The sequence below is a fragment of the Necator americanus genome, chromosome V (assembly GCF_031761385.1).
Source record: "Necator americanus strain Aroian chromosome V, whole genome shotgun sequence".
NCBI lineage: Eukaryota > Metazoa > Nematoda > Chromadorea > Rhabditida > Ancylostomatidae > Necator > Necator americanus.
The window spans coordinates 10,934,891-10,957,404 of NC_087375.1; the positions used below are offsets into that span (position 1 = coordinate 10,934,891).

At 36.1% G+C, this 22,514-nt stretch overlaps 2 protein-coding genes across 2 annotated transcripts; both read left to right on the plus strand.

Moving 5' to 3' along the window:
* Positions 1 to 2,371: 2,371 nt before the first annotated feature.
* Positions 2,372 to 4,791, plus strand: RB195_013520 (uncharacterized protein; the record flags this gene model as incomplete). The annotated part of the gene is made up of 5 exons (XM_064203379.1): positions 2,372 to 2,413; positions 2,484 to 2,588; positions 4,181 to 4,393; positions 4,454 to 4,582; positions 4,651 to 4,791. 5 exons carry the CDS (start codon positions 2,372 to 2,374, stop codon positions 4,789 to 4,791), a joined length of 630 nt encoding a protein of 209 aa, XP_064059260.1.
* An 8,064-nt stretch (positions 4,792 to 12,855) lies between these two features.
* RB195_013521 (uncharacterized protein) lies at positions 12,856 to 19,900 on the plus strand (the record flags this gene model as incomplete). Its single annotated transcript, XM_064203380.1, has 6 exons — positions 12,856 to 12,965; positions 18,275 to 18,373; positions 18,459 to 18,569; positions 19,519 to 19,621; positions 19,680 to 19,750; positions 19,861 to 19,900. The coding sequence occupies 6 exons, from the start codon at positions 12,856 to 12,858 to the stop codon at positions 19,898 to 19,900; spliced, it is 534 nt and encodes a 177-aa protein (XP_064059261.1).
* Positions 19,901 to 22,514: the final 2,614 nt, after the last annotated feature.

The following is a 22,514-nucleotide window of genomic DNA, read 5'->3' on the forward strand; positions in this document are numbered from 1 at the left end:
ATTCCAAGATACAAGAAGAGAAGTGCTGACCAAAGTTCCGGAAGAAAACTTTCACATTAACGTAAATAGAAGAACTTTCTCTCTCTTATATTTACGTCAATGTGAAAACATGTACGAACCCATTATTTCCGGACGACACCATTTCTTCTCCGACGCAATTCCACATCCCGGCACGGCGTAGCGACGAATTCCCGACGTTTTTATGCTGATGATTTTTACGGGAAGAACTGCGTACGCACTTACACCTCATCGTCTGATCACTCGCATTTATCCCGTTTTCACACTCTCTATCCGTACTGATTTTTGGCGCCGAGCAATTTCTATTAATACGATCTTTTTATGGACTCTAATCTCAAAATTCCCTCCTAAATGCTTTTGCAATTTTTTTGAGAATTGAAGAAATTTGATGGATAAAAGACTTTTGTGGATTTCAACGAATAATTCGCATTGCACTCTTCCACTAACGGCGAAATTGCTGAGATGTCGGTGTTTTTGAAGCGCTTCTCTCGTTGTTAACGCGCTTCCGGTCATTTGTACCTGATGAAGCCGCCGCGATTTTCTTTTCCCATCCTCAAATGTCTGATGAGACAGTACTTTTTCGCTAGCAAAACTAACCAAGTAAATAAAAATAAAATAAATAAATAAATGATAAATAATAAAATGAAAAACAATAAATATATAGAATAAGTAACAATAATCAAAAATAAAGGAATTCCTCGCAAAGAAATCGCAAAGAAAAGTAGCCACGATAAGATAAGTTGTTACGAGGACGTTGTCTTTTTTTATAGTACCTGACAAATTTCGTCGTAACTCTTTCTGTTTTTCTTTTTTGTTTAACAACTTAATATATTAATAATATAATTGTCTGTTGTTTACTGTCTCATAAAATTTCCACATTCCTTAACATTTTCAATGCACAGTAAGCTGAGTCTTACGTCAAAAGAATTTATAATCTATCAAATCGATCGAAGTCTACTGACCATTCCGATGATCATATTTTTGATTGGATATTTTTCTTGTTCAATATAAAGTAAAAACATTTTAAAAAAAGTAGGAAACGCCTACAAATAAATAATCTGTTACAAATCAAGAAGGTGACAGTACTAGACAGTATTTTCTACTTTTCGATTACTTCATCGTAAGTAAATACTGAAATATGTCATATATTTCCTATTCCTCTTTTTTTCATAGGATTTTTTTTGTGATTCAGCAACCGATCCGCAATCTTCGTTCCTAATTCTGACTAATAATGAATAATCGTATGTCGTCATCATAGCGATCATCTGATGCTACGGGAAGCAGGAGTCTCTACAGTAGTTCTTTAGAGGTTCCGGACCACACAATGCTGCTAGGTCTCTTCTTTACGGATCGACTAGTGCCCACATCCAACCATATGGGACAAAATGAAGCGTGTTACGGAAAAAAAAACGCGTCGTTTTCCCAAATTGTTTTTTTCTTCCAATGGATACCACCTGTTGTCATGCTGTGACACATATCTTTCCGGATCAACCGGACCTACCCTCTTAGGCGTTACGTAACGTAAAGCCCTAGAGCTGACCATACATTCCCTTCACTCGTATACTTGAAAGTATCATAAGACAGGAAATTTTTCATTATTCTTCCTTTTTTGCTGCTAATTTTTAATTCTTTCCTTATTTCTCATACTACAAACCTTCAAAAATTTTCCTTGGAGATCCTTCATTGGTACATCTAGTGCATCGGAATAATTCTGTCCATGCGTTTCGCACTGTAACTACATCTAAATGTTTTTTTTTCCAGTCTTTATGTTGTTTATTGTGCATTATCCATATTTATTGCCTATATGTTGCCAATTATATTATAATTTTAATATTATTTATATTATATATAGGGGTTTATTGATTAGTTCCCAGATAATCTATATTTTTATTTAATTTAATCATTTTATTTAGTTTATTTCTCACAAATAATTTCTAGTAAATTTTAAAACTTTGGGGTATCCAAGGTCGACGTATCCGAGTGTATACTCTGGCATCTTGTTCTTTTGATGATATCAAGAAAGCTAACCATTCTCTTTCACGTCATCCTCTTTTGATAGTTGTCTCTCTTCACTTTCTTCAAAATAAAATTCGCTTTAATGAAAAAGGTTTGCCCCTAAAATACCGCCTCTGTATCACACAGTGTACATGCTAAAATCCTTCAATTTCTTGATCTATGTATTTCCTCCTCTCTCTTTTTTTCTCAACTAACAAAATTTTTGTCCTTGGTCATTTTCCTTGGAGTTCGACAATCACACAACTGGATTGCTACATATGCGGCTGAATTTCTTTTTTTCGTGTATTTTCTACGGTTTATTCTCAAAAAATATTTTTTTAAGAAAAAGAGTGCTTGGATGCGATTGCTACTGCAGTATCTGTGCGCGTGTATAACTACAGTAAATTTTCTGTGTTTTTTTTCTCATTCTCTCTCATTGAGTATTTCGGCGAAAAAACTACCGACTTCAGATAAATGCATTCTCGGCTGTCCAGCGGCGATCGTTGATTCCGATGTCATTGAGGAAGAAGTTGTGTGAAATGAAAGCAGATGAAACCATGTGCGATTTCGAGAAGGTTGTTTCATTTTTCCCGACTTCACTAATTAAATTATCGCTACACAAAATTGTAATAAGATCTGTAAATGTAAATGTAAATGTAAATACCAATAATTAAGGCCGGTGACAGCATCTTTTATTCACCAACAATATATTTTGGATACAGATATTCAAAAAATGTAGAATAACACAGAGTTTGGCGATACTGAACCATAGCATCAATACACGTATGTAGGGAAAACGGCAATTGCACTCGATTTATGAACAGTTTGAGAATAGTTTATGAAGCACAACTTAAACGTACATGTTTATGTATCATATGTGTATTTAAATGTATTATTAAATTAGTGATTGTAAAGTTTAATTTGTGCAATGTAAATGGGTATGTATGAGTATGTATTTAAGTTCCAACTTTAAATGAAACACATTTGGATTTTCTTGCAAAATTTATGTTCACCGTTTAGTCACGTAACTTTAATGAATCGTCTTGGTTAAGTTTTTTTGTCTTGATTTCCATCTAGATATAGAGGTGACAGATCAAAATAAGCTTTTTGTCTTCTCGTATTTAACGAGAATTGACCCAGCTATGCATGTATGTGTTTCGCTTACAGATGTGTATCAATGAATTTGATTAGTTTATTTTGGTTTTATTTCAGTTCAATTCCGATTCAATTATTTCTAGTTTTTCCTTATCATTTTTGAGCGATTGTGAAATTCTATTTATAAAAAATTCATAAATTCATAAAAGGACATCGAAGTTTCCATAGTACTGAACCGTCACTTCTGTAATGTTGCAGTGGTATAAAAACTTGTAAAATATTATTTATCCGCAAATCTGCCCGTATCTGGGATTTCTGCACCACCCTAATGTTCATCCTTCTTTTTCCAAGACTGACTGGCTCAGCCGTGCTTTATGGATAGTCTCTTTTCCACGATCTCATTAGCTTAAACAGACAACTCTTACGGGATTGATGCAATTTGATTTTAATTCAATTAAATTTTCATTATTTCTTCTCACAAAGTTTGAGCTGTTGAAATTCTCTTCAAAAAAATTAGCCATCGATATTTCTGTAATACTGGACCACTGTCAAAATGGAAATATTAGCTCATTACTTAAATTATCATGCACATGTAGCTAAAAGCTGTTTTAGATCGCAAAAGTTGTGGAAGACATTATGGAAATGATCTGTTATTATTTTATTCATAATTAATTATTATTATTGTATCTATTTATTTATTTTTTGCTTTTTAGAATACAACTTGATTTTTGGAATCGATTTTCTCTTCAATTCACTTTCCGTTCTCATTTTTGAAGTTGGGCTCCGTTGACTCAACAAATGCCTTATAAAATAATAATAATAATACAAAGGATAAAAAAGAATAAGTCACTGGCGTCGAAGTCAAAGCGTAGAGCCTTCGGAGAGGTTAAAAAGTAATATTTCCAGAAAAATAGATAGTCAAAAAAGAAGTGAAACCATGTTAATACAATGATCATTCATTGATCCTATTCGGTGATGACACAAGTTAATGGAAGTTAATGGATAAATCAGAATTTTCCTCTTTTTTTAACCTTTTACGAAAGCTGATTTTAAAATACCTCTTCCTTTTCAGGATTTATATAAGCTTATTGACGAAATGAGCTACTCTAAGTGGGCTATTTGCAAGCACCATCCTGAACTATTACTATGCAAATGGGACCCATCAATAGTTGGTGTAATTCCGGAAACTCAACCTAAACCGGAAACGACAACGAGTATCTCTCTGAGTATGGAAGAAAGTCTCTCTGAAGAATCAGAAGAATTCGCAGTTGACGTGCCCAATACGGTAGGTGTTAAAATATCTTAGGAATATCTTAGGTGCTACATATATGTAGCACTCCTTAAGACACCATCGATTATCGAATCTTCGAAATTCATTGGAAATGGTGGTGCGGTAGAACCGGAAGATGTTGAGGTTGAGGAACCGGGACCGCTAAAACCTAGCGCAGTCAAGCAAGAAGTTCCTGTCAACAAGGCAAATTTTAAATAATTAACGTCTCTGTTCTTACATATTTAACCTCTTTCTAAACAGAATATTTAAAGGAGCCACCACGTTTCGAAGAGAAACTTACGGACGAACGAGAATTAGACGTTCAAACTCAACGTCCAGAGGAATCACAGGAAGAGGAGAATTTCGGCGAAAACATTCTGGAAGTGAAAGATGATGTGTTTGGTGGAATGTAGCTGATCTGAAACCTGACTGACTTCTCATGGTTTTTTTTCTTTTGATAGTGAATTTTTTATCACGTTGAAAAGTGCCAGAATTTTATGTTCGTGAGTATCCATAGTCGACCCCAAATTTGTTCAACCGGTTGAACGCGACGCGTCAGCGGCACGTTTAGTCTCCGATCTTCTTCTCTTGAGTTTCTCTTGAGTGTACATCGACCTCACTGGTGAACATCTCTGGTATCAACGTATATTAAATTCGACTTTTTTTTTTTGCTTAGCTGCTTTATTAGATTATTGTATAACCTGCTCAGCTACTGCATCGTTTCTATGAAAATCTTCTTTGATGAAGTGTTGCCTTTCTTTGCAATTTCTTTCATTTTCTTGTTTACTTTAACGATTCATGTTATTCTGTTTTTTCCGTAGTCCCACTAGTTTCCATTCTGATTTACTGCACCACATCCACATCGGGGGGTTTCCTCCATGAAATTCTTTTTTTCAAATGCATCGCTAACTTTAGCTTTTTTCTAGTGTCGTAGTCGATCGAATAGCTCAACGATCCGTAACGACAGCAACGAGCGATAGTTTAACTAACAATTCAGCATTCTTATCAAAATCAAATTTTTGTTTTTTTATAACGATTTGCCAATTTTTAGAATTTGTGCCTTTTCTGTACGAAACTCACCTCTAATGCACCTCTAAGTATGTAGATGAGTTAATAAATCATTTCGACCTGCTTGACTCTTATGATTTGAAGATTTCTGTTTAAAATAAGTGGAACATAGTTCTCCGGATTTTACGCAAGAAAGAAGTTCTTTCTAGTGGAAGCCAGCGGTAACCGTATCCCGTATCCGCGTCCAGATGCGTTTCGCTTGCTGTAATCCACGTTCCCGTTTACAAGTAATGTTCTTTCCTCTTTTCATTTGTGGGGAAACGAAGTTATTATGTTAAAGTATTCCGAGTTTTCCAGAAATAATTCTACTTTATTTCTCATACGCCGCGCAACAATGGGGAAGGAGGGAGGAGGAGGAAGGCGAGGGCGATTCAATCAACTTCATGTGTGTCTACCAACCCCAAATATGGATAACTAAACCCGAGTAATTAGGCTTGAGTACATGTAAAACGAGCGATATTTGACAAAATTTTATCCATAAAATGATTGAAAAAGATTTCTGTTACTGAAAACTGGCAAAGAAGCTCAGAGCACTATAATCCACTTTGCACATAGGCATAGAACAGGCTCGTGAAGCACAGTGTACTTCCGTACTTCACCCGGCACACATTACAATTTACGCCTAAATAGAGCAAATTATGGTGAAAAGAAGCTGGTGGTACTCATTTTGTGCTATGCTTGTGTTCAGGAGAGTGTTTTTCAATATTCATCTAAATAACGTTATAATTTACGTCGGAACAGGGTGGATGACGGTAAGAGAAAGCCGCTAAAACTTATCTTCTGCAGTGTATGTTCAGGTGTGTTCTCTGGTGGTCCACACGATACACATTATAGTCTACGCCTTAATGGGTGGATTACGGTAGGTGGAGACCGGAGAAGACTGTTATTTCGGAGAAAAAATCAAAGATTACAATGGGACAGCCGTGGTAGCTGACTATGCATTTCTTAACTGTAAGCATTCAATTACAGAGCAAGATTGTAATGGAAAAATCCCAGAAATAGAAATTCCAATCTAGTCAGTGGTGGCCGAAAAACTAACTGAAACTCCAATAGAAGAAATCAAAGTGAAGGAACGATTGATAGTGTCGATCTGTCAAAAATGCTCTGTTAGAAAATCATTGCACAAGATCTGAAGCATGTGTCCTTGTGCGAATGAAATTTATATTATTATTTAAGAAATTATTCAGGAAAAATATTTGCAAAAAGTAGCATTTATAAAGATGTAAATGTACATATTTACATAGATTTATATAGAGTGTTTTATCAATGTATTCCTATCTCCTAATTTTCTTTCACAATTCCTATTTCTCTAGTAATTTTAACTGTCATCAAATGAAATAACTTTTTTAGATTTTTAGTGTGCTCCTCGTTCTACGTGCTATCTTTAAAACACCCTTGGAGTTCCTTTATTGTTACCGCCTCTGAAGCAGCCAATTTTTCAATCCCACCGTGATTACCTGAATGTGCTACAGTATGTGTTGTTCTTCTTTTGGTTTCTTTTTGGGATCTAGGTCCTTCAATCCGTCAAGCTTTTAGCGTTAGTCCAGGGTAAGTGTGCATTTGTGATGGCAGTTGCTTAGAACCGTCGTCGCTTCTTTTCTTATGCACTTTTCTCGCACATTCGTCATTATCCAAGCTAAATTTCTGCTATTTACGCTCTCAAACAATCGATTGTAATATTTTACGATTATAGATTCTCGTTTGTTACACTATTTTTATATTTCTAGTCCCCGTGGTAGTGATAAATTCTATTTGGGTCCACGAAATTTTCTTTCGCAAAATAAAGTTTATAAATTGTTGAAATATCTTCAAAAAATGTTGAGTTATCATTTAATTGTCATTCACGCATCTAATCACCTTTTAAATTGTTTACAAAAATTTTCTCCACGTCTGAGACTTATTTAATTTATTTAATTACTTAATCATAAGAATCACTTAATTAACTGTCAATACTCCTCTTCTAGTCTAGAGATTATCGACTGAATCCAAGTCGGTAACCTTTGAATTTAGCTAGAAAATATTCAGCAATAAGTACAAGACAACAACAATTAATGGTATAAGCTGTGTCCTACAATATTACCAAAACTGTATCCAGCTCAAAACCAACTTAATACAGTATTGGCATTATCATTGTAGTAAAAAAAAATTCATGGCAACATTCGCTTTCCTCGCTTGAGATTTATCTGAGCTTTAAAATGTGAATCATCAAAACGTTCTGGTCAAACGGTTCACATTTTAAAGCATGACCCACCGGTGAGTCACCCAGCTGTCTATATGAATAGTACGTAATTAATTACAATGAAAATAGTACTGCACTACTTTCAAAGAAAATGTTACCAAAAATATGAAAAAAACATAAGAAATAGAAAGAATCATTTATTCGTTTCTATTTCTTGGTTGAAATGTAAGAGGAATGTAATGTGTTGTTGTAAAAAAAATAATATAATGATATAATAGAATATTAATACGCAATAATATAATAGAATGGCACAAAATTTAGTGGAATTTTTAAGAATTTCCATGAAGAATGGAATCGTGTAGGTGTTTCAATGACGAATATAAATTGAGACGAATTGCCTCCCTTTACCAGCACTGGAACTTATGGCACCCAATCAAACGCATCGATTTTCTTCGAGAATTCTCTTTCGTTTAGTTTTTTCTCAATTTCCCTTCTTTCTACTGATTTTTCATGCTCACTAGTCAAAATTATGTGTTTCTTAGTGACAAAATCGAGGTTTTTTTTTTGGAGAATTCAGAAAATTTCCTTGAAACTAATGCGTGATGATTTTTTTCTTGGATACGTTTCAGGCAACGACAGAAGAAAGGCATCTCCTAACGTATTTCTTAAAAATTCCCTAGCGCTATCACGGTGACTTTCGGATCGTATCTTTATTCTTTTTTCATGTGAAAATATGATTGATAATGATCGAGAAGTGTTCCGAAAACTGTGCCATCATTTGGAAAAGAGACTACTATTTTCCTAAGGATTTCATGGGTTTCAGAAGTAAGCATTTATGATGGAACCGAAAAAAACGGAGATTCAGGAATTGTCGAAAATAGGGGTTTCGTCACTTCCTCAGATTTCTTAAATTTAAATTTAAATTTCTGGTAAATTTCTGAGTCCAGTTAATGAAAGTTTCGCTTCGTTTCATGTGGACTGACAAAACGTTCCTAATTTTATTTCGAAGCGTTTTTCTCACATTTTATTCTGCCTGGGATTTACAGTTCCTACATTTGCTTCAAAATTGCACGTCTGGATAACGAAAATGAATGTTAAAAGATCGATGCTGTTGATCGATTTGCTTGAGGTATAGCCAGGACTAGTGTCGATCTTTCCTTATTAACAGCTAACGTTTCGAAGTAATCGCTCTCGCCATAGCCAGAAAAATCAGAGCCATTAGTGACTTATCCTCTCAAGCTCCTCGTCACCCTACACAAAGCATTTGAACGATAGGGGAACTCAAAGGACAACATATCGGCTAGCGCTTCCTCATTTGCTGAAACTTGGTAACGGACCAAATTCGTCAGATAAAGGATAAAGGATAAAGTTTCTGGCGTTAATCAATCCGCTTGGGATGCGCCCCCACGTTCACTTCAATTCAGGTTCGTTTGAGGTTCACGAACGTGTAACTGGCCTATACAATGACTTCCAGGGGCTAGCCGATGTGTCAAGTCAATGTTTCCATCCTCCCAGACAATTCTGGTACCAATTTATCGATTCCGGAGGGATGAAAGGTTTGGTGAGCACTAGGGCGGACTTGAAACTCCGATCAATCGTGCACGCAGCGGAACCTGCAGCGGAACCTCTAACCGCTGCGCTACACCCGCCCTAATTCGTGAGAGCCTGGAAAAATCAGAGGACAGCATAGTGTCGTAACTTCTACCTCTATCACAGAGTTCTTCCAGGCCCTGACGAAGACGATACGCCAAAACGTTAGCTATTAGTTAACAAAGAAATACTAACCTTGGCTATAGCTCAAACAATTACGCATCATTCAATTGCTTCCCATTTTATCCAATTTCTCATTCATTAACTCACCAACTCTGCTTATATTTGCTTATTTTTATTTCTTCTTTCATTTTTTAATGCTATTAATTTCCTTATTTTTTTCCTCATCTCAATTTCTTCGTTTACTTCTTTACTTTAATTTTTATATTTTTTTTAAATTTTAATTTATATTTTTTGTCGTACACTTTCTTGTTCCTTTGCGTTCCACAATGAACGTCCTCAAAAAAGCAGGTGCAAACACAATGGAAAGGCTGTAGCAACACTAGATAAAAAGGTGATTAAGCAAAATAAATTTAAAAAATATTAGTGGGGAAGCAGTGTTATAAAAAAACATCTCTATACCACGTTCTTTACCATACATATGTCTATGCAGAAAAAATCACTTTGAATCTTTTATCACTTCATAAAAAGATGGAAAATTCTCTGGAAAGCAAATTCTATAATTTCTTCCTAACTTACGTATATTTTCGCTGAAAAAAAATGATGGTACAGCGAAACTGCGTCGACTATATAGCATTGACGTCAGCTAACATTTCAGTTATTCGCCGTTGCGTTCGATAGCGCCAATGTTTCTGCTACATTTTATTTTTATTTCAGTACTTCCTTCAACAAAAACTTCTGAAAATGCTAAATAAAAATAATATTAAAATACTACAATAATAAATAATAAATTATACTAGTTTTCTTTCCCAACCCATACTTTTGTTATCTTTGTGGTGTCACTGAAAAAACCCTTCCACCGTCATCGTCATCTTCTAACTATCCCGTCTTCCATGAAATTCTAGAAGTTTACGAGCATACTTATCCTATCCGCTCGCTGGTACATTCTTTAAAAATTACAACATTACCTGAGCAAAGAAAAAAACACTCGTGAAAACGTTAACGATTTTCTGAAACATTCTATACACCCGTTTGTTGTTTTGCCGTTGCGAGCACAATTGCGCCTCCGGCATCGTCGCGCTCGATCGTTCGTTGTAAAGAATGTGTAGGCGTCCTGAGGTGGCGATCAATCCACTAAGCAAAGCATCAGCGGAGTTACGCGTTTCAATTCTTTTATCATACTTTCAAACTTTTTCTAAAGTATTTCTCCTCTTCTGTTTCTTCACATCGTCGTACGTCGTGTCGTCGTCGTCGTCACATCGCGATGACACGACTAAATGATAGTTTTCCACGGATTTTCTTTTGGCTGATAATCACTTGATTGCCGACGCGATTCCACAGAATTACGCTCAATCCTGGCGGAGAAAAATTTTGAAACTCCATCTTTTTGATCTCATTGTGAGCATAAAAATATCTTTTATGACTGATGGTATGGAGGATGACTTCCATCCTTCAAAATCGCTGAGGTAAGATGAGATTGAAGTAAATATAGATATGCGGCGGAGAAATAACTAAATAAACAGTGTTAGCTCACCATAAATAGAAGTAGGACTACATAGAACGCAAGACATTTCCGCCTAAATGTGACTCGCTCAACTACAGACCTTAAGTATAAATAAACAATAAATCATCATTCATTTTCTCTCATTTGAGAGTTTTTTAGTGCAATATATCTTTGTTTATAGATCATCAGCAAAAACAATCTATATAAAACAATTTTTGAGGTTTCTTGGTAAAAAAAAATTTTTTGAATCAAGTAGAGTTTCCTCTTTTTTCTCGATGAAACTAAACTTTAAGAACAAAATTAAATAAAGTTCATAAAGTGCTTAGAGATAGACCTTTTTTGGAGGATTATTGAATGTTGTTCTACTTTGTATGTGGGTCCCACCTTCCAATACTCTCAGCGAGCAGAAAGGATTGACTCTAGCGGCTCAAGTGAAAACAAATAGTTGTGAGGGGAAACACTGGAAGTAAGATGTGAGTTATCGAAAATCCATAACATTGGATTTTCTATGGATGTCTGCGCAATTCAGCACTGTATTTTTTTATGAGCTGTGCACCTAATTTATAGAATTAGCTCATTGGCTGATATTTCCGAAAAACTACCTTCGAAAAATAGATCGAGTCGAATCAGAAGTTATCCGATCAGTCATGGAAATGTGGGGACGAAACTCTAATTTTTATGAACTAACATGGCAGCAAAAGTCATTGCTTCCACATTCAGGATTAATTGTTAACATCTGTGGAAAACTTCAGTCCTGCTTGAACCATTCTTCTTCACTACAAGAAACTATTCATTTGCATCTGTTCATGCCATCTTTCATAGTTTATTTCTAGCTTTCCCCACAATTCTGTAGAGATCAAATCGGGATGGGAAATCCGCAGCATGTCTGGACATTTTCTATGGAATTGTCTCCATAGTTTTTTTTCCGGGTGCAACTAAGTGGAAGCACGCAAAATTTGATTTTATTGATATTATACGGAAAATTCTGGTACTATACGCATTTTCGGAACACGCGTGATACCTGGATTATAGGCGAGCGACAGCGACCCACTGAACTAATGGGTAGGAAACGTAGCGAATGCGTTGCGCAATATAAAAGAGCGTTCTTCAGCGCTACCGCAAGGATAGCGTATACCCTTTACATCTCAAGGATCTAACCTTCGAATCCACAACAGGCGCCCTTGTTCAACTGGAAAAATACTTTTCAAAGAAAAACTTTGCAGTTGTTTCAAAAAGGAGATCAGATGTTTGGGAACTGCGAATAGAAGTCCAGGATCTCCCAAGAAACTCAGCTAAGAAGTAGTTTAGCGAAAGGTTTGTGTAACGACGGAGTTTGTGGATTATGCTGTTGTATAATCCACAAACTCTTTTGAGTCCTTATATTATTCCTAATAACTGTTGCAGGAGGAAAATTTTACTCTTTCGAGCGATTCTTCTGGAAGAAAACACAAACACCTGTGTATGGTGGTTCATTTATAATTTGAGACATAAGGAAGAGGGAGAAATCTCTTTAATTAAGTAATTTCTTCTAAAACTATCAACTTTTAGCTCATTATCACTTTATTCTGTCTTCTTTTAATTAAATTTAATTCAATTTGAATTAAGTTCAAAAAATGAAAAGACGTAACTAAAAACATTAATTGACGGTCAATTTCAGAAAAATTTGTCGAGTTTTGAGAAACATTCAATCGAAGGTTAAAGTCCAAAACTTTCTGTTAAACTAATAAACTACACCATAATTGAATTAACATGTTTTTAGTAGCCTTCAATCAACTTCACTGTTATCTGCGGAATCTTTCAAAGAAAAATTTCACAGAACTAAGCAACCCTCTGCTACATCACATTTTCCAGCTAAAAATTTCTTTTCGTGTAACCTATTTCTTTGATCAACTTCTTTTTTTCTTTCTCTACGTTGAAATTTTCTTTAACGTTTCTTCTGTTTCTTATCTCTATGCATTTCCTGAATAAAATTAAAATATTCGAAATGGTAACAGCTCGTGTTTTTTTCTTTCAGTAATGGTTCGTGTAGTCACTGAAGGTGAATATCAACCTTGGTACACCCGACGGGCATGCCCAGTATTTTGTTATCCTTGCGTACCTGCTTACATGGGCGTATGGAAGGCCAGGTTGGTGGATCTCGTCGTTTTTTGTTCATTCATTGCTTAAGAGGAATAAAAATTACTGCATCACTCTTACTTTTCATTTCTTGTTTTCCATTTATTCCTTTTTGGGAAAATATAAATATTTTTACTACTTCTACTTTTTCCCTCTTTAATTAATTTAGGATTTAATTTCCTCTCTTTAATTACTTTCAAGGAATATAAATATGTTCAGTACTTTTATTATTTATTTTTATCGAATCATTTGATGTATTACTGTGGCATATGGCCTGGTAATGGCGAATAATACTGTGTTTTCTGCTATCAATCAGAGCTCGGAAAGAAAAATTTGCCCTTTTTCTCCTCCTCATCTCCCTCTCTATAATTTTTCCTCTCTCTTCTACCAATATACCATCTCTTGATGCTACTAAAGTAGTACCACTAAGGGAAGGAAATCTATTTTCTCGGACAAAGATTGGTACTCATGACAGTCTCAAGATCTATGTGTATTCTTCAATATTGGAGATCATCGCTGACGATGCTGGAAGCGCCTAGAATGTGCTATGGAGTGAAGGATTTCCAACAGAAACTTTCCTCAAATCTCCTCCAATTTAAAAGAAAAGTTCTTCCCGTATTTATTCAACTAACTCATTCGAGAACCTACAGATAGCTTTTCTGATCGAATAAGTGCTGGTTATTTCTCGTTTCCCGCCAGAAAAGGATCGTTATCAAATGAAAGAAAGTATATCTAAAATTTAGAAAAGTTTAAATTTATCTCTTCGATAGCGTCTTCACGTCTCTTTTCTTATTTTTTCTCTTTTATTTTTAATGCTCTTCCAAGATATGGATTAGAGTCGCGTATTTCATTTATGTGCTTGATATCCAAATACATCCTTCACTACATATTCATCTCCTTTTCAATTCCCAATTGTTTTTTTTTTCCACTATGGATTATACTTATTGTACCACACCACAAACAATCTGCTATTTTTATTTCAAACAGTTTATATCCCAAAATTATGATTACCAACTTTCTCTGAATTTAAAATATACGTTCTTTCATTTGGCATCACCCCTTCCCATCTTTCTAATAGAGTTTCAATGCACCTCTTCTAAACTTCCTTTCAGATTTTAATTGAATCGAAATGAATTGGAAATTAAAAATTGAATTATTTATAGGATGGCCCAGTGATTGAAGCTTTTTATCTTAACTGCTTTATATATCCTGTTTTAGATTTTTCCAGGGTCTCATCTTTCTATTCCACTCATTTCCCAAGAAAGAAAAAAAGAATTTGTTGACTATAATTTTTGTTTATAAAACGGTAGAGAAGATTTCAACGTGTCCGTAACATTATTCATAGGATGATCTTGTCAGAAACGCCGTTTTACACTGTGCTCGCACGAAAGAGATTTCGCTTTTCAAAATAGAAATAGATTTCGTCACATTGCCAGCCGGTGTACTATATCGTATGACAACGTACGAGAATGGGACCCTATGCTTGAATTTTTGGCTCTTCACCGCTAAAATTGGGTCTTTTGAAAGCTGTAGAAATCACTAGTAAGAGCTTCAATTCCTCCCTTAAAATATATTAGGCTGATCCATGTGTAACGGCGTTTTTTCTCTTAATTTCAACTCAAGCACGGAAAAAAGGAGCTTAGCCATCCCTAGCAAGTTATTTTAAAGTGCATTTCTTCTTCTACATTACAGTGTTTTTGGGTTTTTTTTCTGTTGATTTAATTTTTGTGAATTTTTAGATAAATAAAAAAAGAGTGTCAAACCGACAAAAATGAACATTATCGTCACCGTTTTTGCTCTAGAAATATTTCGATGGATTCCAAGCGCCGAACCACCCACTAAACGTCGTAACCTAACATTAAGGAGCATATGGATGAGAGATGCCCACAATTGTTTTTTTTTTCGGAATTTTCTAATCCGAGCCTTTAATTACTTCCGGTATTTTCCGGTTTCTGGACACTGACTTTTTTATTTCTGAAAGTTTGGGACCAATTTATTCATAGGATTTGTCGTTGTGTATTTATTTAAACTTATATGTTTATAAATTATTGCACTAGCGGTGCTAAACTGTTTGAAAATAGAGCACATTAACGTGGAGGGAGCACAATGGATAAAAAACCAAGGATACTATCTGTTGAGGTTAGCGCGAAGTTCTGACCTCTCTTGAGTTGACTTGTGATCAAATCGCCAATCACTCGTGCAAAGCAAAAATCAGGATTGTAAACAGCCATTTGCACTTCGATTTGTTCCAGTTTTTGTAATTTTGTAAAATCTGTTATGAGATCCTAATTTCTCTCATTTTCGCATATAAACACAAATGGATTCTGTAGTGCTCTGATGGAGCATTTTTGTATAAGCTTCTTTTTTTTCTTGTTTCTGATAATTTTCCCCTCTTTTTGGTGTAACGGTATAACAATAACAACAATCATGTACGTAATTACGTATTGATCCCCTAAACACATATGACTTATCTTCAGGTGGTATTGTTAACAATAGTCAAACCTTGTTTGATCTTCCACGTTCGAAAAGAAACCGACGACAAAGAAGCGTTAGCCGTAATAAGAACTGTTCCCTTTTTGTTTTTTTTTTGCTTTTTGTTCAGCAGGAGAGAAAGTCTCAGTAGTTTATTGGTTGTTCGCTAAGTTGCAGACGCTGTGGGTACCCTTCCGCTGTCATACGTGATTCGTTCCCTGGTGCCTCGTTGGAAAATCGAATCCACAAAGCCGTTCCCGTTCGCCGTTTCTCAGATGAATTAGAGAAAAATGAGCCTGGTAGTGCTCACACTCATAATCTACACTCCCAGTCACCCCTTTTCGTGAAGAGATTCCAACATCCGTGGTGTTGTCCTCTTGAACTGACACATTGATAACATTTTTCTCTAAAATTACCAGGCACCAATTAAACAATTGGAAGAAGTGTTTCCATTAGTGACTGATTATTTCCAAATTTGTATTTAACCAGATCCATGCCCTTTACGTTCAATGGAAAATTTCTCTTGAACTACTGCTATGCCTGTTTCTCGACCATCTATCTCCTACATCTACTATTCCATACAAATCAGCATTTTGTGTGTATGTGAACCTTACAGTTGCTGTTTTTTTAAACCTTTTTTTCGTTACCTCAAACTTGGCTAAACTCTACCCCGATCACTATGTCTTAACAAGAAATTGTTGTACTAATTGTGGACGACTAATCCATGTTTCCAGAGTTTAAAAACACTATGGACATTGATAATATTTTTTCTTAAATAAGAAGAATATATGAACTAAGACCTAATAATTTTAAGAAAAATATAATAAGATATTTTATATTCATATTTTAATATGTCTATACTATATATGCCATTTCATGTATCAATGTATTATGATATTATTCTTCTATATTTGCTCAATGTCTCCATTCTTATTATTTATGTGTACTGGTTGGTATAATGCTTTATCGGCAAAGGGCAGATCGCGATGAAATAATTTTTTAATTTAGAAAAAGGCTTGTATTTTAATTAAGTAAAAACGAAAAGCACCGTTCTTTAAAGTGCACTGTAAGCATCCTATCAGTTCTTTTTTTTTCTTGGAATCTGTTCGAAATTGGAGGATCTATGAGAGGGAAAGAGAGAAGGTTCCGCAATTGTTCCCGTCAACATCCGTGCTATCATTCATTAATGGAAGGTTTACTACCAACGTTGGATCTGCAGTTGAACAGTTGTGCATGTTGTTTGCTGTTCAGATACATACCTGTTTGAGTGATGGATCGTGATTGTGGTAGAGAAAAAAAACGAAAAAAAAAGAGAGCAAATGTAAACAAGAGAGGAAAAATATGAGGTGATCAATATTGTACACCTATTCCACTTCGTTTCGGTAAAGATAAGATAATACCGGAAAAAAACGATATATTTAAAATTCCATCAAACATAACTACTCAGTTTCTCCGAATAAGAATCACACGGTCCCTTTGTTTGTATTTGTACTTTTTTCCCATGTTTATCGCTTTTGTCCCTCTGATTTGGCATTGAGATTTCAAAAAATCCTATCCAAAATCCAAAAAATCCTAAAAATGGCAGTTGTAAACAGAAGCACTTTGTTAGTAGTTTAGTTACTGTGCCATACTCGTGTGTTTCGTCAAAAAAAATGAAGAATTAAAAAATTGATTTCGTCTGGAAAACGAGGGATCGTAGTGGCGAGAACTAGTACTTCAATATGTCGTAGGGAAATATGTCGTTTGTGTCACTTTAAGAAACTTTATGCCAAAGTCGGGCCAAAACGAACCGTAACCCATTGCTGTTGCGTTTGCGCAAGCGGCGAAGCGGCTGTGGAGTGAGCGGTTGCGATCATGTTGAGACCATCGGTAACTCTGCAGTACAGAGGAAAGTTAATTGTGTATTCCCAATTGTGTAGTCAACGGCAACCTCTTCTTCTTCCTAACGTTTGTCCCGCGTTGTTGCAGGGTCCGCTTTTCTGCTTCTTGTCTTCCATTTGGTTCTATCCATTGCATCAGCCGCACACAAACATGCATCTATCATATCCAGCTTCACACGGTCTAACCAGCGAATCTTTGACCTCCCACGCGGCCTCACTCCTGAAATGTCGAGCTTCAGAGCGGTATGACGAAGTCTCGCCACCATAGCGCGACGGCCAGAGCCACCGCTGCGCCGCTTTGAGGCGTGAGGTAGGATTTGCAGCAGACCTCAACGGCAACCGCTGGCTCCAATACATTGCTTCGAGCGCAGTCATCTATGCAGGTGCATCAGGCTTCAGGTTTCTCTAATCCGACTAAAAAACGATCCGACTAAACTGGGAATATGATCTTTCGCTACGATTGTGGAAAGGCAGAAAATGGAAAAAGAGTGTGTCAGACCGTTACTGCGCGTGAATTGTTGTGGACGCGTTGCGGGCGCCCCAGCAGACATACCTGCCGTCGACTCTAACTGAGTGACGGCTAAGTTATCAGTTGTCTCCAAACATTACTGTAACACAACATACTACAGCAATAGTAGTAAAGTAATAGTACTGTAATAGTAGTAATACAACACACAGCATACATACTAAGTATTCGTCGTATAGATCTCGATAGAAAAACTTTCTCCATCTGGACACAACGGGATTTCCGAAATCATCTGGTAGGGCACAATATCAATATTTACTACTGAATCTTTGGGCGAGAACAAAGGTGCATGCTCACTTTCTGAGAAATAGGTCCTGAGGGGAATACTACATTGGAGAACCTTCCTCATAAAAAAAAAGCTGTGTTTTTCTGAACTATCATGTACTCAAAAAAGCACAAAAAGAATATGGGAACAACTGAGTGCTAATCCAGAAAATTCCAGAAAATGCGTCGTAGCTCTGGGTGCTATCCTATTCTTTGTCGGTGTCATGATTCTTCTTGCAATGCTCCTTACATGTATCGCTGTGGAATGTTCATACATGTGAGTTTTTTTTTTTATTTTTAGATGTTTTTTCTAACTATATGTAGATCACAGTATATGTATTCCATCAATACTAATAGTTTAGTGCCGGAGCATTAGTACCGCTTGCACTAATCCTAATTATTGTTGGAATTCTGTTGTTCCATTGCGGTTGGGCAGCTCATTTGCTGGATGACAACGGTCAAATTCCGATAAAGTTAGTTTTCTCCTCTTTTTCTATGCATATGTACTTTGTCGACAATGCTAATTTTCTCATTTGCAGTCACGTGTGCTCTGCTCGATTTTCAATTTTACAAGTAATAGATTTTAGTTGCATTGCAGTTAATTGATTTAAGTTACAAAGGATAGTAGGGGTATTTCCATGCTGTCCTCTCTGCCAGCCGTTCCTTTTACTGTTCTCCTAAAATAGGTCTCAGAGACTTTTTTAGGAGATTAAAAGAAAGAAAAATCTTAAGAAGCAATGCTACATAATTTCTGAAGCAGTCTGGCTATAAATGATCAAAATTCAGCTATTTTATGCACGTTGTATCTGGTGTATGGTCGTCATAAATACTATTTTTTTTCTAATCCTGCGCGAAAAAAAACCAATGAATAGGAGATTATTGAAGGGAATGGCTGATATTTTGTATAGCTATGGAATTATCAAATTTTAAACGGTGACCTATCGATGGGTCCAGAAGTCAAATTAACGTACTAATCAATAATTTTACTTCTTTGTTGACTTTTACTATTGAAAATTATTCGCTTTCACCTCTACATAATTTGAAGTTTATCTACTTTTGTCTTGTAAGATATTTGTTCGGAAAAATCCTAGCATTTGGACACTCACTATAACCACGTGTAGCCCTGGAGAGAAAAGCACATGAATTGCTCTCATATTAACCAGTAATTTTGTATGCGCCTTAGTTTAATCGAATTCTGGAACACCTCACTCAATTCTGGAGATCGGCTCTTATCCTTCAGTGTTTTTTTCAGAGCAAGATTAGAAAAAATATAGTATTTATGACGACCACATCAAGACATAATAGCGTGCATAAAATGACTGACTTTTGAGCATTTGTAGCCAGACTGCTCCAGAATTATGCAGCATTTGTTTCTTAAGATTTTTCTTTCTTTTAACAGGATTCCTGAGGAATGTACTTTAGAAAGACCGTGACCACCACGACCACGACCACATACGAGGATCCGGAGAGTGATTTGGCCGAGCAACGACTATTTGAGTCCGCTTATAGGGAACCAGTCCCAGAGGTAGTGGTATTCGTTGATGAAACCAAGATTTTAGGTGGGAGGTGATAAATATACCTAGGTAAAGCAGGGCTACTGGCAATTCGATGAGAAGGAATCATGGCAGGCAGTTGCAAATCCTTATCCTATTCAGTACGTTTTGTTTTTCTTTCTTTTTTTTTTTGCTCATTTAATCTATGAATAACTGCGTTTTCGTTATTTAATCTATAAATAACTTCTAAACATACTTAAACCATTTTCAGACACAGTCTCAAACATTGCCTAGAGAGACAACCCTACTAAGGGTTTATTAGAGACGGTATCGACGTTGCAAGCAATACACATGGACCATATGTACGTGAATTGCGAAGTTTGTAGATTTCTGTTTTTGTCACTTTTTTTGCTTTTGTATTAACTGTTTTTGTATTTTGCCCCCGTGACATTTCTATAGTTCTATAGATTCATTGTTTGATAAAAATTCCTTTTAATTACTGAGTTCTTTTCCTGTCAGTTAGAATTTCTTATAAATACGTCAAAAATAGAAAAAAATAAATTTATCTAATAAATCCTCTAATAAAATGAATGGCTGATTCATCCTTATTAAATGCAGTAGCCTTTATTGTGTTACCCTGCCTTTATTGTGGGTAGATGCCTCTCTTGTTCCTCTGAAATTAAGATTTTCGTCTCAGAGAAGTAAAAAACCTTTATTTCAGGGGGTTCTAAAATTAAGAGCGATTGTCAAATCAACTATTTTTATGGTTGAAACTCATTGATAGATGTACTTGTTCAGAAGCTACTGTAAACTGCATTTATTTAGATGGGATCCACTCAAACTTCGAACGAATCAAATATCGAATATTCGAAAACGCTCAATAGTCACCTATTTGATACATTACTCTGGTCAAGCTTAGTTCTTGAAATTTAATTGTGAAATCTCTGTGTAGAAGCTATTCCAGAGGATTTCAATAAATACTTCCACAATTACCTACTCGAGCGTTATGTTTGGGGATTAGATCCCACAAACCCAACATTCGTTCAATTTTTAGTGATATTTCCCCACGAGATATCACTCCTAACCCTCAATTTGCACCTCTGCTTTACTCTAGCAAGTTCCCAAGTTCGGATAGCGCCTGACACGGTGGACTCGTCGTTGTAAACCATAGGGTGGGATTGAAGAAACGGCTACTCGATGTGGAGGCCGAGGTGAATGGAGAGCGGCTGTTCGGATCCTACGATTTCAGCCCCATTTGTTATTGTTGGCATCGCACCAACTGATTCTTTTCTTTTCGTTTATCCTACTTAGTTCATGGATGTATGCACTGTAGATTTTTGGTCAATGGATAGCACAATAAAAATCTTCGAAATCAAATATTGATTTCTCGAAAATCCCTCAGGAAGTGTTGACACTTCAATCCATCCACGAACTTTATTTAAGGAGTGCTGGAATTAACTCCATTTACATCCTCCTTTATTTACATTAAAAGAACGTAGAACTAGAAGCAGCATTAATTAATAGGTGATATAAAACCTGATTCTCTCTCCCTCTCTCATTTTCAAAGGTTCAAATCCACATGAGCAGTTCCACGGTCATATGTACACGCAACCCTGTTGTTTTCAAAAATAAACGCAAAGCCACATATTGTACTTGTCGAGGAACAAATATGAAAGAATACTTCGCTCCAATTTTCCTTCCTTTTTTGAAACAAGGTGCTCTTCTGAGTTCATTTTTATGATCATCTTATCTGGCATGGGACCTATCAGCAGCTTTGCTTACTTTTTTTCGTTTTTTGTGACTTCACTCCAATTTTATTTTCTTTTTTGGAACAAAGTGTTGTTCCAAGTTCATTTTTTATGATCATCTGACCCGGCATAGGACATATCAGCAACTTCATTTACTTTCTATATTGTGTAATGCATTTTGTGTGGTAGCTTCTATGTCTTGCTGGGTATGTATGTACCTATACTTAACTCCTAACTAACCTCGCTACGTGTTCCATATTTCTGACGTCGGATAAAATTCCTTGTCTGCAAAAGCGGTCACGCATGCGAAATGCAAACTTTTGCGAGCAATCGTTATTGAATCGCTTCATCCGAGTGGAACCGTTATTGGGAAGGTTCTATGTGATCAACAGCAGATTAAGGTTAAACATTAGTCATTCCATCTTTATGCATCCGTGCACGAGAAATAACAGTTTTCTTCTATTCGATACAGGCTATCGATTGACCTGCTCTGACCTGCTCTTGGCTATTGATTTTCTTTACCAATTGTTGAGAAGAGAAAGAAACTGCTCAATTTATATTCTGTTAAGGTCTTACCCAATTCTAGACTTTTTCAGTGCTTTGCCCTGGTCAGACAGAGTTAACCTTCCAAAAAATTACCAAGGTGGTTCCTTTAGTTTTCTTGACTTTTGCTTCTGTGGAAAAACTAAGCGCGGCTGGAATTTCTTCCCGCAATCTCTAAGAAACTATGGAAGCCGTTACGGAAATGTTAAGTGAACTGAATTCAAATGAATTGGTACCAGACCTGTCTGGGAGGATAAAAACACTGACTTTACACATCGGCTAGCCACCGCAAGTCACTGTATAGGCCAGTTACAGGTTCGTAAACCTCAAACGATTCTGAATTGAAGTGAACGTGGGGGCACATCCCAAGCGGATTGATTAACGCCAGACACTTTATCCTTTTTTATCCACTTTATGACCAATCTGGCGACTTCAGGGTAGCATGCTGTAGACCAAGTCACTCATATAGGGACCATGAATTTGGACGTGTTATGATGTGTACTACGCGCGCAAAAGGTGATCCCGCCCTAAACTCCTTCAGTTTGGTAAAATCTTGTTGACAAACACAAAAATCCGATTAACCTCATGTACGAGTTCAAAGTATGGCCTCATATTCTCGTGATATGCCACATGT